The sequence below is a fragment of the Helianthus annuus genome, chromosome 17 (assembly GCF_002127325.2).
Source record: "Helianthus annuus cultivar XRQ/B chromosome 17, HanXRQr2.0-SUNRISE, whole genome shotgun sequence".
NCBI lineage: Eukaryota > Viridiplantae > Streptophyta > Magnoliopsida > Asterales > Asteraceae > Helianthus > Helianthus annuus.
Genome location: NC_035449.2, coordinates 123,503,319 through 123,518,048, shown reverse-complemented (window position 1 = coordinate 123,518,048; position 14,730 = coordinate 123,503,319). Strand labels below are relative to the sequence as shown.

Below are 14,730 nucleotides of genomic sequence, written 5' to 3'. Positions count from 1 at the left end.
CCCTCAACTAGGGGAGGCTGTAACACCTCGTTTTTCGGAAGTCAAAGTCAAATTCAAGATTGAAGTCAAAGGAAGAAAAGATTGCTAATTGCAATATGTCTCTCCTGGCTCAATTCCTGTTTTGACTTCTTTGACCATAGTTAGCCTATTTTATGTTTTACGTAAGTTGTATTATGTGGAGTAATTAATTATAATCACAATAAACGACAATAATCGATGTATATTTATCGCTACGAATCGCTTTACGATTGTGAACAACAGGAAGTAACAATGCGATAAAGTCAATTAAACGCTAATCGAACTAATCTAATCGACATCGCGCTCGCAACTCGAATTTCGCATTTTGGTGATTGTTATACGTGTGTGTGTGCCTTATTTTTTACTTGTGCATGTTTATTTATGTTATGTGTGGTAATCAATCGAATCGCAATCGAACTCAATCGCAATCGAATCGCAAACGCTAAACGAATACGAAATAAGGATGCTTGTATGTAGATATAGTATGATAATTAGTGGAGAAGAGATAACGCGAGATATGAGTAGTTGGGATTAAAAGTAATTTGACTAAGAAACTCTATCGCATCGCAACGCTCGCAATCGAAATCGAAACAGCGAAACTCGTCACGCCAAGCACTCGAACCAGGTGCCAACTGGCCGGATTGCTATCCGACCGGGCTGCCATCCGTTTGAGGCGTCATCCGACCGGGCTGCCACTCGGGCGAGATGCCATCCGACCGACCAGCCCTTTCCACTTTTGGAACTCTATAAATACCACCTGTCACTCTCATTCTTTCCACTTTTGGAAACTCTCTGACCGAACAGCTCATGCTCCTCACCTTTTCCTAGATTTCTCTCGATTCCGGTAAGATCTCGTCCTAAATCTTATACTTTCTAGATCTTCGCGCACTCCTACACCTTTCTATCTTTTGAATCTTAACTTTTAACCGTGAAATCACTAGATTTGAGGTGTTCTAAGATGACGTCATCATGGTGTTCTTGAGAACTTCGTGTTTCGGCTTCAATCCTTCAAGAACAACTTGAATCTAACCGATTTCCACATAAATGAACAAAGATCTTTCATAGATCTAAACATATTCACGGTGAAAAGGATTGAGAGAAGGTTTTCCCACTTTCTTTCAACTCTTTTACACTCAATGCACTCAAACCGATAGAATCGGAGCTTGCACCGACTTCCTACTCATTCTTGTGGTGGTGTTGGTCCAAGATCTGGATCCTATCAACGAGGGTTACCGATTACGGGTTAAACATGGAACACCGTCTTGAACAGTTAACTGACCGGATTTGGGTGGTTCCTGTCCGATCGGGAATACCAAGTAAAGACGAGGTTTCTATTGCTTAACACGTTATCAAAAACATCTCAATAAAATGGCAAACAATCGAAACAACCAAGTGCCAGATGAACGGAACGACCAGGACGAAACGCCGTCCGATCGGACTGTCATCCGAACGGGTTGTCACCCGATCGATCTGCACCTTAGGTCCCACGCTTAAACTATTCACCAACATTTGAAGTCTGATCGTCGAACGGGTTGTTGTCCGATCAGACTACCATCCGATCGGGTTAACCGCTCGAACATGTGACTATTAAACTTCAACAGTTAAACAATTTTCAACGTGTTGAATGCGCTAGGAATGTCACCCGATTGAACTGCTGTCCGATCGAGTGACATCCTGCGGTGAACTTGTTCTCACTAAAGTGTCCAACCAATCAGGTTGCCGGCCGATCGAACGACCGTCCGACTGACCTAAAAGTTAGAGATATTTCTATGTTTTCAATATGCTACAACAAAAACTTCAAAAGTCAAACCATCGTACACAAACACATTCTTCTCAAGGGAAGAAACAATCCACTCGAACAGCCATCCGACCGGACTACCGTCCGACCGGACCACTGTCCGAACGGATTGCCATCCGAGCGACCGGCTGTCCGATCGGACTACCATCCGATCGAACTGCCATTCGACCCACCAACACTTGCTTTTGTTTTACGCCTCACTTATCGTTATGCTATCGAACTATTCAGGCTAACCTTACTCCCAAGCGCTCCCTTCAATCCATTCACCGCTGTGAGTATACTCGATCCCTTTTTGCTTTACGCACTTTTGGGTGTTACATACGTTACTTATACAAAATCACATCACACTACGCAATACTTTTAACGCTAACCGTTACCACATGTTATACGTGACTTAATGAATGCTTGTTTGTTATGTTTACACATGGAATGCTGTCTACCTGCCTTAGCAACGATAGTACTATAGTTTGGACTTAGCACCCGTTCACACGAGGGTTGTTAAGGACAATTATTTGCATGGATTACAGTGGTGATCATGTATTACGAACTGCCTTGGGCAGTCAACCCGCAGTCATTGGTATCGATAGGTTCATGTCGATAACTAACATGCTTCGTTTTACTCAGTGTACGTGCTGGTTATGCGTGAACTATTTCGAACTCTATATGCTATTATCAAACTTGTATGCTTGCCTTTACACTATGTGTATTGACTTTTATTTTAACGTATGTGACAGATGCTTAAGGTGTCTATTTGCTTGGAAATCAAGGCTAGGAAAGAGTCTTAGTGACCAACAAATAGTTGTCTGTACTAATGAAACCTGAGTTGTCGGAACAGAACAATTTGCCTAGATTTGTACTGTAATAATTTGTTTGCCTTTTAAGACATGGTATGGGACATGTCATTTTAAATTAATTGGTAATGATAATTGTTATGGAAACTTCTGGACAATCTGTTTCGCTTAGTGCCGCGCTCCGATGTTTCCGCCATCGGTTGGGGTGTGACAACAGTCACTGCTCACATTTTTATTATTGATGATGTTAATTAGTGATAGATTGTAATTATCAAATGAAAACTAGAATTACAATCAAATTACCATCTTACCTAATCGTTACATTCCAATGACATAAGAGTTCCTCCAACATTATTTTCGTGATAAAATTTAAAGTTAAATTAAAAAATAAAAAAAATATTAATGACTATTTGTTGCAAATCAAATCAGTAATTAATGCTAATTTCTTGAGCTTTGGACATTTGAATTAAGCAAAATGTGAATTTCAAATTGACAGTTATTATCTCTTAATTAAAGTTAAAATAAAATTTAGAAAAGTCATCATGACAATTGCTTTCAAATCAAGTCAGTAATTACTGATAATATCAGTAATTTTGAAATTCAAAATATGCAAAATGGTAATTTAAATTGATGTTCTCTCTCTTTTTTTTTCCTACTTTGCATGTCATTTCTAATATTTAATTACTTTAATAAAGCAGCATATAAGGATATACACTACTTACCTTTAAAATTACATTTGCCACTGCATTCAATTAAAATTTTTAATGGAGAATCGGTAAGCTCGAATTCCAACCTTGATATTTTTTTAAGAACATCCATGCTTATTGTATTATCGTATTACGTTTAGAAATAGATATATTTTGCTTATTTTTTTATGTACAGTCTTCAAATGGAGGTTGCAAAGGTTAGCATGCTTAACGATCTTGATACATTCTCAAACAACTATTCGATTAGAGTGAAGATTGTTAGCATGTCGAAGAAGATGGTGAATGATAACAAAAATGAAATATATTGTCTTGATATGATCTTCATGGATGAGATGGTACCGTATATATTTGTCTTATAATTTTTTTGGACATATGAATACCCACATGTTATATAACACGTTTTTTATTTAATCAGATGTTTCATATTCTTAGGGAACCATGATACAAGCCAGCTGTCTGCATAAGATGCTAGGAAAATTCAAAGACCTCCTTCAGTTGGATGAATGTCTTCTTATCACCAAACCGTCTCTTGCTGCTAATAAGTCCTCTGCTAAGTATACCAAGAGAAATGACAAAATATCATTGTATTTTTATACTTCTGTTGAGAAATGCCTTGACTGGTCTGGACCGAAATACCGTTTTAATTTCGTTAACCTCAAGGATGTTGTTAAAAATAAAATTGAAGTTAATACAGTTATTGGTATGTAAATCACTACATGATATATATGTACTGTTTTGTCTTATTGTCTTTTTTTCATGTTATCTCTTCTTAATGTTGTTTTCTTTTAACAATATATTTTTGTTTATAGATTGGATTGGTTATGTGGAGTATGTTTCAATCTAGAGGATACATCAAAGAAGGATGTGAGTAAGGGCAAGGGACTTAATCTAAGAGTTAAAGACCTTGAGTGAGTTCTTTTTATTAAGTTGTTGCATTTTGACGTTTAAAGCATTACAAGGTTGCTTGATCTTATTATGTTTTATGTTAATATTTTAGAGGCCAAAAGTGTCCGGTTACTTTATGGGATGGTTTTGCTATTGACATGTTTGCTTACATGAATGATAAGAAACGAAAGAAATATGTTGTTATCCTTTGTCATTTTGGTATGGTCAACCTTTACAAAGGTACAATTTAAACTAAATTAGTTTAATTTTTTTTATTTAGTAATTTATATTTATATGTTTTAAATTTGACACTGTTTATATTGATCTACATTTGGTTTTATTTTTAAATTCAGGCAAGCGTGGAGTTGCAAACGGGTTTGAGCTTAGCAGACTTTTTATCGACACTGACATTGAAGAGATATCCTCTTTTAGGAAGAGGTATAGTTAGTAATATGCATATAAACATTAAACAGTGTTATTTTGTAGCTACATTTACTTTTTACGTTTTAATTTGATCACATGAATCTGTTTAGGTATGTAGAGAAAATTTCTTCTTCATCTTCATCAAATGAGCATGTTGGTTCAAACGTTATCTCAAGTGTTGAAGATGAGTTTCTTAATAACCTTGATTTCATGCTTATTGGTTTCCTTGGAACCATATCAACGGTGTGTATTTTCTTATAAGTACTTTACATGCTGAGTTTTTTTATAGTCTTTTCTAAGTATTATTATTTTTATTTGATATTGATAGACAAAGAAGGTTTTGGTTCTTGGCACAATCACAGCTATATGCACTGATAAACTTTGGTATTACAATGTTTGTAACCACTGTAAGTCGGGTGTGGAGGAAAGATTTGTAACGAAAGAAAATGCGGATGGTTCATTTAATGTTGATCATGCAAAATCTTTGGTATGTACAAATGATAAATGTGAAGGAGTTGATATCTATTATATTCCGCGGTTTGAGATTACAGTTTTATTTCCTTATACTAAATACTAATATGAACCACACTTCTTTTATTAGTAATACTAATGTTTTCATTTGTTTTTAACTTTGATAGGTTCAAGATATGTTGGACCGTTCTCCGACCCTAAACAGTCAGTATAAGGTAGTTCATCTCCAAATACGAAGGCGGAATCAACGTAAATGAAGTAACACAGCTGTTCCTTTCAATTCTTTCTCTTTTTCTGCTTTCTGAATCAAATTTGACAGAGTTTGGTTACACAAAGCATGACCAGGTTCCGCTCCAATGTACACACACCTATGACCTGGTTTCGCTCAAACAGACTATATATAGTTCATGTGGTTTCGCTCTTATGACATGACGAATGAACGAAACTACCAACTAACCATATGAGCGAAACCTTACTGACAAATAAGCGAAACCTTATACAACCTATGACACATAAGCGAAACCTCAACATAATAACCTAATTTTGACTTTCAAGACCCTATGTTGACCTATCTTGACCTAAGACTTAATGTAGACATAGTCAACAGACATCTCATGCACCAACAGACTCCCCCTTGGATGTTGAAGAAGTCTTCAGCTCCGAGTCTGCAATCTTGGTCTTTTCTCCAACTCTCTGTCTTCTCATCATAAGCACTCTATCTTCACAGGTTTAGGATCACAACCTAGCTCCATCTTCAAACTCCCCTTTGACTGTTGATCCAGACTCCCCCTTTCACAGACTCCCCCTCTCAATATGCTAGAATCTGAGATATCTGGTTTAAGCTTTGACAATTAGCTTCCGTGGGAATAATGAAGTCCAAAACCTGTGTCTCAAACATCAAACATTACAATCCAACTTTTCAATAATAAATCACAAACTCAATCAGCTTTTAGAAATCCACTCAAGTATTCAGGTCCAAGTTAATGACCCTTATTACTCAATTAATCTACCAAGTTCAACTTAATGACCTTGGTTGATCATTTGACGAATCAAACTGATTTTGAAAACATTTTTCAAACAATTTCTGAAAATAACAAGTATCAAGTTAATGAACTTGTTATAGATTTTTCAATAACTCAAACTTCAACAAGATAAGTGTCACACCCCCAAAATCCACCTGCGGAGTATCACCGCTTGGGAGCGTGACTGACCAGGATCAAGCCACCAATCATACAGAACATTGTATAAAGTAAAAACCAACACATTATAATCCAAACCATTCCCATATGAAAGGTGTTTCCAAAACATAAGTAAGTTAACATTGTTTAGCGGAAGCGTATTATTGTAAAACCCAAAGCAAATAAGTATCAAACAACAAAAGTGTTTAGCAAGGTGATCACGATCCAAGCCCACAACGACCAGCTCCTCCGTGTGCAAGCTCCAGGTACCTAACGATCTGCAAGGCATGTAACAGAATGATCAACAAACTAGTTGAGCGAGTTCACAGTAAGTAAATGTGTAACAGTAAGTAACAGGTGGCTCTACAGGGCCGATAGTAAGTTATGCTGGTGGGGGCTTCCCATGTTAAGTGACCACTAGACTGTTCGTATTATTATCCCTGTTCTTCGTCCGAGAACAGAAGTGTGTATAAAGTGTGCGTAGGTTTTACGCACGTATCCTTCGTAACCTGAGGATAGAAGTAAGTAATGCGTACACGTAGGTTTTACGTGCGTATCCTTCGTACCCGAGGATAGAATGGCATGTGAACCCGTAGGTGTTATCCCAACCTACGTAACCGTCCTGACATCCGAGGACATGATAGGTGACAGTCTAGTAAAGCATATGTACGTTCCTTTCAATAATAACCTTTAACCCATTCCCACAACCCGGGAATCCCATGCCTTAGTAGGAGTGTGAACTCACCTTGGTTTGCTCGGTATGCTAAGTTACGCACTCACAAGTAATTAATCACGTCCTAGTGTATGCACGTTTAACAAATCAGTTCATGTTCGAAATGATACGCATGCAATTAATTGTTCACATAGCAGTCAGTTTGCATATCAGCACGGCACGTAGTATTGCACGTTCATCACTAAGCATGGCATGTCAATTAAATCAACATATGTTCCACTGTTCAAACATTATTCAAAACCCTAGTATCCTACGACTCATACTATCATCTTTCGAAAACAAGTGTCACAAAGATCCTTCGGACCGAATGTCATGTTTCGGACCATGACATCTTTCGGTCCAAACTATCCTTCGGTCCAACTATCTGTCGGTCAACCAGTATCCTTCGGTCAACTATGGTTCGATCAGATTATGGTTCGGTCAAACTACCATGGTTCGAGCCATTGGTATCTTTCGGTCATGGCAGTTACGTTTTATCCATTAACACAATTTCACCAATCAGTTATTGTCAACAGGATCAAACAAGCATAATCACAAGGTTTCACTCAAGAACCCTAATTTAATTACATGAACACTAATCCGGCTATCGGCAACCTATGCCATTCGCAACCCAGTTAACCAAGTTAGCAATTCGGTTACAACAATCCGCTTTATCATGCAAGCAAGCCAAACACAACATTACATAACCGGTTATCGTACAAACAATCCGAACGTAGGACTTGGTGACCGATTAACATGCTATGAACCCTACTATCATAAAATCATCTAACAATCATAATCAATCGTCCTAATTATCATAACGTAAATCGAATCATGGAATCGCACATATTCAACATGTCAATAGCAATAATTCCGATTAACTACTCACAGAATTATTCAAAGCATACGATCTTATAATCCAAAACATGCAACAATATCATCATTAAGTCAATAGATCACAATTAGCAATTAACACTAACCGATCGGGTAGCAAACAAGGAATTGATCAGCAGAATTTCCGTAAGTTTGTGGTTGCCGTCACAAGTGAAAATGTTCTAGGGTTTGCCGATCAAAAATGTTATCACGTAAAGTCTCTAATCAATTTATATTAAATCGGCAGTGGGCCAAGGCCCAAATTGAAGGACTGGGCCGAAACATATCGAAAGATATGTTTCGTGATCCTTCGGGCCGAACAAGGTCGAAGAATATGTTTCGTGCTCGAATAATGTCGAAGGATATGTTTCGGGGTCGAAGGTTATCCTTCGTGGTCCTTCGAATCCTTCGAACTACATGTTATCCTTCGAGGGCTAGGTTAAGGTTAATATTATAATAATAACAATTCTAATATTATTTTCTATCACCACAAATAGTAACATATAGGCAAAACGACAATATACTCTATTAACACACAACTCGTATAATTCAAGTCCACAATCCAACAACTAAACAGTCAAAGTCAAAGTCAACGCGCAATAAATGCGAAAGTGAAAGTCAAACACTCGAGTTGTCACATTATCCCCAACTTAAAAGAAATTTCGTCCCGAAATTTAGTACGCACTTACTGAGGAAGCTAGGTATCGTTCACTGGTTTTCCTGGGGTGTCACATCATCCCCCCGTTGATTTGGAATTTCGTCCCGAAATTCAGTAGTAGTAGCTTCAGCCTCAGAAGTGGATGCATTGGTTTCGAATAGCTGGGGGTACTTTTCTTTCATCTGGTCTTCGCGTTCCCATGTATACTCCGGGCCACGCTGGGAGTTCCAACGAACTCGAACAAGAGGGATTCTCTTGTGTTTGAGGACCTTAACATCCCGGTCCGTGATTTCAACTGGTTCCTCGACGAACTGCAACCGCTCGTCGATAGTGAGTTCCTTAAAAGGAATTATAAGGGTCTCATCTGATAGGCATTTCTTCAGATTGGACACGTGAAATACATTGTGAACTGCACCGAGTTCAGGAGGTAGGTTTAATCTGTAGGCTACCTTGCCAATCTTTTCTAAGATTTCGAATGGTCCGACGTACCGCGGATTCAATTTGCCTCTTTTACCAAAACGAACCACACCCTTCCAGGGTGAAACTTTCAATAAGACCCGGTCCCCGACCTCAAATTCCAATGGCTTTCTACGCTTGTCCGCGTAGGCTTTCTGACGGTCGCGTGCTGCCGCCATGCGTTGTCGTATCTGTGCTATCTTTTCTGTGGCGTCCACAACAATATCTGGACCCGTAATTTGACTATCTCCCACCTCTGCCCAACAGAGAGGTGACCGGCATTTACGTCCGTACAATGCCTCAAATGGAGCGGCTTGAATGCTGGTGTGGTAACTGTTATTGTATGAGAACTCCACCAAAGGGAGGTGCTTTTCCCAGCCGTTGCCGAAATCGATAACACACGCTCGAAGCATGTCTTCTAGAGTTTGAATAGTTCGCTCAGACTGCCCATCCGTCTGAGGATGATATGCTGTGCTCATGTCTAATCGTGAGCCGAAGGATTTGTGCATCGCTTGCCAAAGCTCTGACGTGAATCGTGCATCGCGATCCGAAATAATAGAGGTGGGCACTCCGTGCCTCGAAACAACTTCTTTCATGTAGATGTCTGCTAGGGTAGAAAACTTATCCTTTTCTTTGATAGCCAAGAAGTGAGCAGACTTTGTGAGCCGATCAACGACCACCCAGATAGTGTCATTCCCACGCTGGGATCTAGGTAGGCCAGTAACAAAATCCATGGAAATTTGCTCCCATTTCCATTGTGGTATTTCTGGTTGCTGAAGTAGGCCTGATGGTTTCTGGTACTCGATTTTAACCCTTGCACAAGTTAAACACTTGCCGACGTAAGTTGCGATAAGAGCTTTCATGTTTGGCCACCAATAAGTTGTTCTGATATCGTGGTACATCTTATCCGACCCTGGATGTACCGAGTAGCGAGACTTGTGCGCTTCATCCATCACAAGTTCGCGTAAACCGCCATAAAGTGGGACCCAAATACGCCCCGTTACATAGTAGGCGCCGTCTTCCTTTTGTTCCATTTGTTGCCTTGAACCGCGCAAGGCTTCAGCCTTGACGTTTTCGGGTTTTAGTGCTTCTATCTGAGCAGCTCGTATCTGTGCAGGAAGACTGGACTGAATGGTAAGCTGTAGCGCTCGCACACGCTTAGGTAGAGTGTCTTTCCGACTGAGGGCATCAGCCACAACATTGGCCTTGCCTGGATGATACTTGATGGCGCATTCGTAGTCGTTCAGAAGTTCAACCCATCTTCGTTGGCGCATATTCAAATCCTTTTGCTTAAGAATATGCTCGAGACTCCTGTGATCGGTGTAAATCGTGCACCTGGTACCGTACAGGTAGTGTCGCCATATCTTAAGCGCGAAAACAACAGCTCCCAGCTCTAAATCGTGCGTCGTGTAGTTCCGTTCATGAACCTTGAGTTGCCGAGAGGCGTATGCGATAACTTTATCCCGTTGCATCAATACACAACCAAGCCCTTGTATCGATGCGTCACAATAAACCACGAAGTCATCCGTGCCCTCGGGCAGTGAGAGAATAGGCGCGCTGCAAAGCCTATCCTTTAAGTACTGAAAAGCGGTCTCTTGCGTATTACCCCATCTGTAAACGACACCTTTCTGTGTAAGCATAGTAAGTGGTTGCGCGATCTTTGAGAAGTCTTTAATAAATCGCCTGTAGTAACCCGCCAAACCCAAGAATTGGCGTATTTCAGTCGGTGTACGCGGTGCTGGCCAGTTTCTGATCGAATCGACCTTGGATGGATCGACATGAATCCCATCCTTGTTCACCACATGGCCTAAGAAGTGGACTTCACGAAGCCAGAAGTCGCATTTAGAAAACTTTGCATACAGTTGCTCCTTTCGAAGAAGTTCCAAGATAAGGCGTAAGTGCTGCTCGTGCTCCTCCTGACTCTTGGAGTAGATCAAAATGTCGTCGATGAAGACGATAACAAACTTGTCGAGATAGGGTTTGCACACCCTGTTCATAAGATCCATGAAGACTGCTGGCGCGTTCGTAAGCCCGAATGGCATGACAAGAAACTCGTAGTGACCATAACGAGTTCTGAAAGCAGTTTTGGAGACGTCCTCATCCCGGACTCTCAGCTGATGATACCCTGACCTCAAATCGATCTTGGAATAGTAACACGACCCTTGCAACTGGTCGAATAGGTCATCTATGCGCGGAAGAGGATAACGGTTCTTCACCGTCACCTTGTTGAGTTCACGGTAGTCTATACACATTCTGAACGTACCGTCTTTCTTCTTCACAAATAACACTGGAGCTCCCCAAGGCGAAGAGCTTGGACGAATAAAGCCCTTTTCCAAGAGCTCTTGCAGCTGTTTCGACAGTTCTTCCAGTTCGGTTGGAGCTAAACGATATGGTGCGCGGGCTATTGGCGCTGCTCCAGGTGCCAATTCGATCTGAAACTCGACTTGACGATGAGGCGGTAAGCCTGGTAAATCTTCAGGAAACACCTGAGGGAAGTCACGTACAACTGGGATATCCTCCAGCTTCTTTTCCTTTGCTGATGCATCAGTAACGAGAGCCAGAATGGCAGTATGCCCCTTTCGTAAACATTTCTGCGCCTTCAAGTAAGAGATGATGCCAACCACAGCACCGCTCTTGTCGCCCTGAACTTCGAGGGGTTCTTGACTGGAGCGAGGAATACGAATAACCTTTTCCTTGCATAATATCTCTGCGTGATGTTGAGATAACCAATCCATGCCGATGACGACGTCGAAGCTACCCAAGACTATGGGTATAAGATCAATCGTGAAAGTCTGACCCGCTAGAACAATGCTACAACCCTTGACTACATGAGCGGCTTCTACACTTTTACCATTTGCTAGTTCTACGACGTGTTTAGTGTCTAGAGGTGTTGGTGTACGTTTTAATAAGTTACTCATTTTCATGGACATATAACTCGTATCAGCACCCGAATCAAATAAGACAGTAACGTAAATATCGTCGAGAAGGAACTTACCCATAACCACGTTAGGATCATTCACTGCATCTCCTCGACCCAACACAAATGCTCGACCACGAGCTTCATTGCCGTTGTTGTTGTTGTTGTTGTTGTTGTTGCCCCCATTATTGTTGTTATGGTTCCCGTTGCCCTGATGGTTGTTGTTGCGGTTCTGGTTCAACTGTGGGCAATCGCGTTTGAAGTGACCTTCAGCCCCACACTTATAACACCCCCTGTTGCCCTGTTGCTGATTCTGCTGATTCTGTGGAGCTGGTTGCTGAGGCTGCTGATTCTGATTCGCAGGGCGAGCGCTTCTACAATCTTTGGCCTCGTGACCCATCTTTAAACACCTTTGACAACGGCCCTTATTGCACTGGCCGCTGTGATGCCTGTTGCAGTTGTTACACTTTGGAAGGTTTCCTCGATACCCTCCCTGTCTGTGGCTGCTCGATGAGTGCTGACTGGGACTTTGGTAACTATCCGTCTTTCGCTGCTGAGACTGTGACTGTACCGATGCTGATCCCTTGCTAGAATCCCCCTCCCATTTTCTCTTACTTTCGCTGGGAGTGGCAAGTGTAGTAGTAGCAGTAGCGGTAGCGGTAGCACTGATACGCTTTGGCAGTTTGCCCTGGTCTACTGCCTGATCTGTGATGCGATGAGCGAGACGCTGGATTTCTTGGATGTTGTTGAGGTTAGCCGACGTTACGTGGCTCTGAATCTCTGACGCGAGCCCCTTGAGATACAACTCAATTCGCTTGTATGGAGGATCTACCATAGTTGGGCACAGCACAGCCAACTCATTTGACCTCTTGGTGTAAGCTTCAATTTCCGAACCAACCATTTTCAAGTTATACAACTCGTCCTCCAACTTGTGAATGTCTTCTCTAGTGCAGTATTCCCTCTTGATCAGTTCTTTGAAATCATTCCAGGGTGTGGCGTTAGCAGCTGCCAACCCTAAGATCTGCACTTGTGCATTCCACCAAGTGAGCGCAATCCCTTCAAGTGTGCCAGTGGCGAACTTCACCCTGCGAGCCTCAGGGCATTCACACATTTCGAAAACCGACTCGAGCTTTTCAAACCAGTGGAGGAGTCCAACTGCTCCCTCCGTGCCACTGAACGAGCTAGGACGACATTCCATAAAATTCTTGAATGTGCACCCAGGTTGTTGCTGAGCGGGTTGACCTATTGTGTACGAATAGGGCAAAGTTAAGTACGAGAATTAATGTAGGATCTAAAGATCCTAGTGTCTATATTGCAGGGTATACTACCTGCTTGGGCGGCTGCAACTGCCGCAGCAACGAGAGCCTCTAGCTGGGCTTGAGTCATGGTAATTCGTGCGGCCATTGATCTTCACATCAAAGGCAACATAAGTGAGAAAGGTTCGCGAATAGTGCGATGACAGAAGAGTGTAAGCACATAAGTATTCTCATGCAATGTCAAGTTGTGAGCAAGTAATGTAAGCATACTACGAGCAAAGTTCTATGCAAATTCTAGCATGTAGGCAATAAACATAAACCTTATTACCTAGGGAGTTGAGTCTTGCACGTGGAGCGAAGCGTCGTTGTGGATCGTTGAGAGCACTGTTCTGGTTATAGTCTGGTTTTAATAAAAACGTTTTCCCATATTAAAACCAAGTTCTCTATAACCAATGGCTCTGATACCAATCTGTCACACCCCCAAAATCCACCTGCGGAGTATCACCGCTTGGGAGCGTGACTGACCAGGATCAAGCCACCAATCATACAGAACATTGTATAAAGTAAAAACCAACACATTATAATCCAAACCATTCCCATATGAAAGGTGTTTCCAAAACATAAGTAAGTTAACATTGTTTAGCGGAAGCGTATTATTGTAAAACCCAAAGCAAATAAGTATCAAACAACAAAAGTGTTTAGCAAGGTGATCACGATCCAAGCCCACAACGACCAGCTCCTCCGTGTGCAAGCTCCAGGTACCTAACGATCTGCAAGGCATGTAACAGAATGATCAACAAACTAGTTGAGCGAGTTCACAGTAAGTAAATGTGTAACAGTAAGTAACAGGTGGCTCTACAGGGCCGATAGTAAGTTATGCTGGTGGGGGCTTCCCATGTTAAGTGACCACTAGACTGTTCGTATTATTATCCCTGTTCTTCGTCCGAGAACAGAAGTGTGTATAAAGTGTGCGTAGGTTTTACGCACGTATCCTTCGTAACCTGAGGATAGAAGTAAGTAATGCGTACACGTAGGTTTTACGTGCGTATCCTTCGTACCCGAGGATAGAATGGCATGTGAACCCGTAGGTGTTATCCCAACCTACGTAACCGTCCTGACATCCGAGGACATGATAGGTGACAGTCTAGTAAAGCATATGTACGTTCCTTTCAATAATAACCTTTAACCCATTCCCACAACCCGGGAATCCCATGCCTTAGTAGGAGTGTGAACTCACCTTGGTTTGCTCGGTATGCTAAGTTACGCACTCACAAGTAATTAATCACGTCCTAGTGTATGCACGTTTAACAAATCAGTTCATGTTCGAAATGATACGCATGCAATTAATTGTTCACATAGTAGTCAGTTTGCATATCAGCACGGCACGTAGTATTGCACGTTCATCACTAAGCATGGCATGTCAATTAAATCAACATATGTTCCACTGTTCAAACATTATTCAAAACCCTAGTATCCTACGACTCATACTATCATCTTTCGAAAACAAGTGTCACAAAGATCCTTCGGACCGAATGTCATGTTTCGGACCATGACATCTTTCGGTCCAAACTATCCTTCGGTCCAACT

At 41.3% G+C, this 14,730-nt stretch overlaps 1 protein-coding gene across 1 annotated transcript in view; it reads left to right on the top strand.

The window, feature by feature from the left end:
- The first annotated feature begins 3,371 nt into the window (after positions 1 to 3,371).
- Positions 3,372 to 14,730, top strand: part of LOC110924673 — a 49,054-nt gene continuing 37,695 nt past the window's right edge. The window contains exons 1-8 of the mRNA XM_022168663.1: positions 3,372 to 3,382; positions 3,490 to 3,649; positions 3,747 to 4,018; positions 4,124 to 4,222; positions 4,312 to 4,439; positions 4,553 to 4,637; positions 4,733 to 4,865; positions 4,951 to 5,109. Coding sequence (XP_022024355.1) covers positions 3,372 to 3,382; positions 3,490 to 3,649; positions 3,747 to 4,018; positions 4,124 to 4,222; positions 4,312 to 4,439; positions 4,553 to 4,637; positions 4,733 to 4,865; positions 4,951 to 5,109 — 1,047 coding nt within the window. The remainder of the gene's footprint in view (positions 3,383 to 3,489; positions 3,650 to 3,746; positions 4,019 to 4,123; positions 4,223 to 4,311; positions 4,440 to 4,552; positions 4,638 to 4,732; positions 4,866 to 4,950; positions 5,110 to 14,730) is intronic.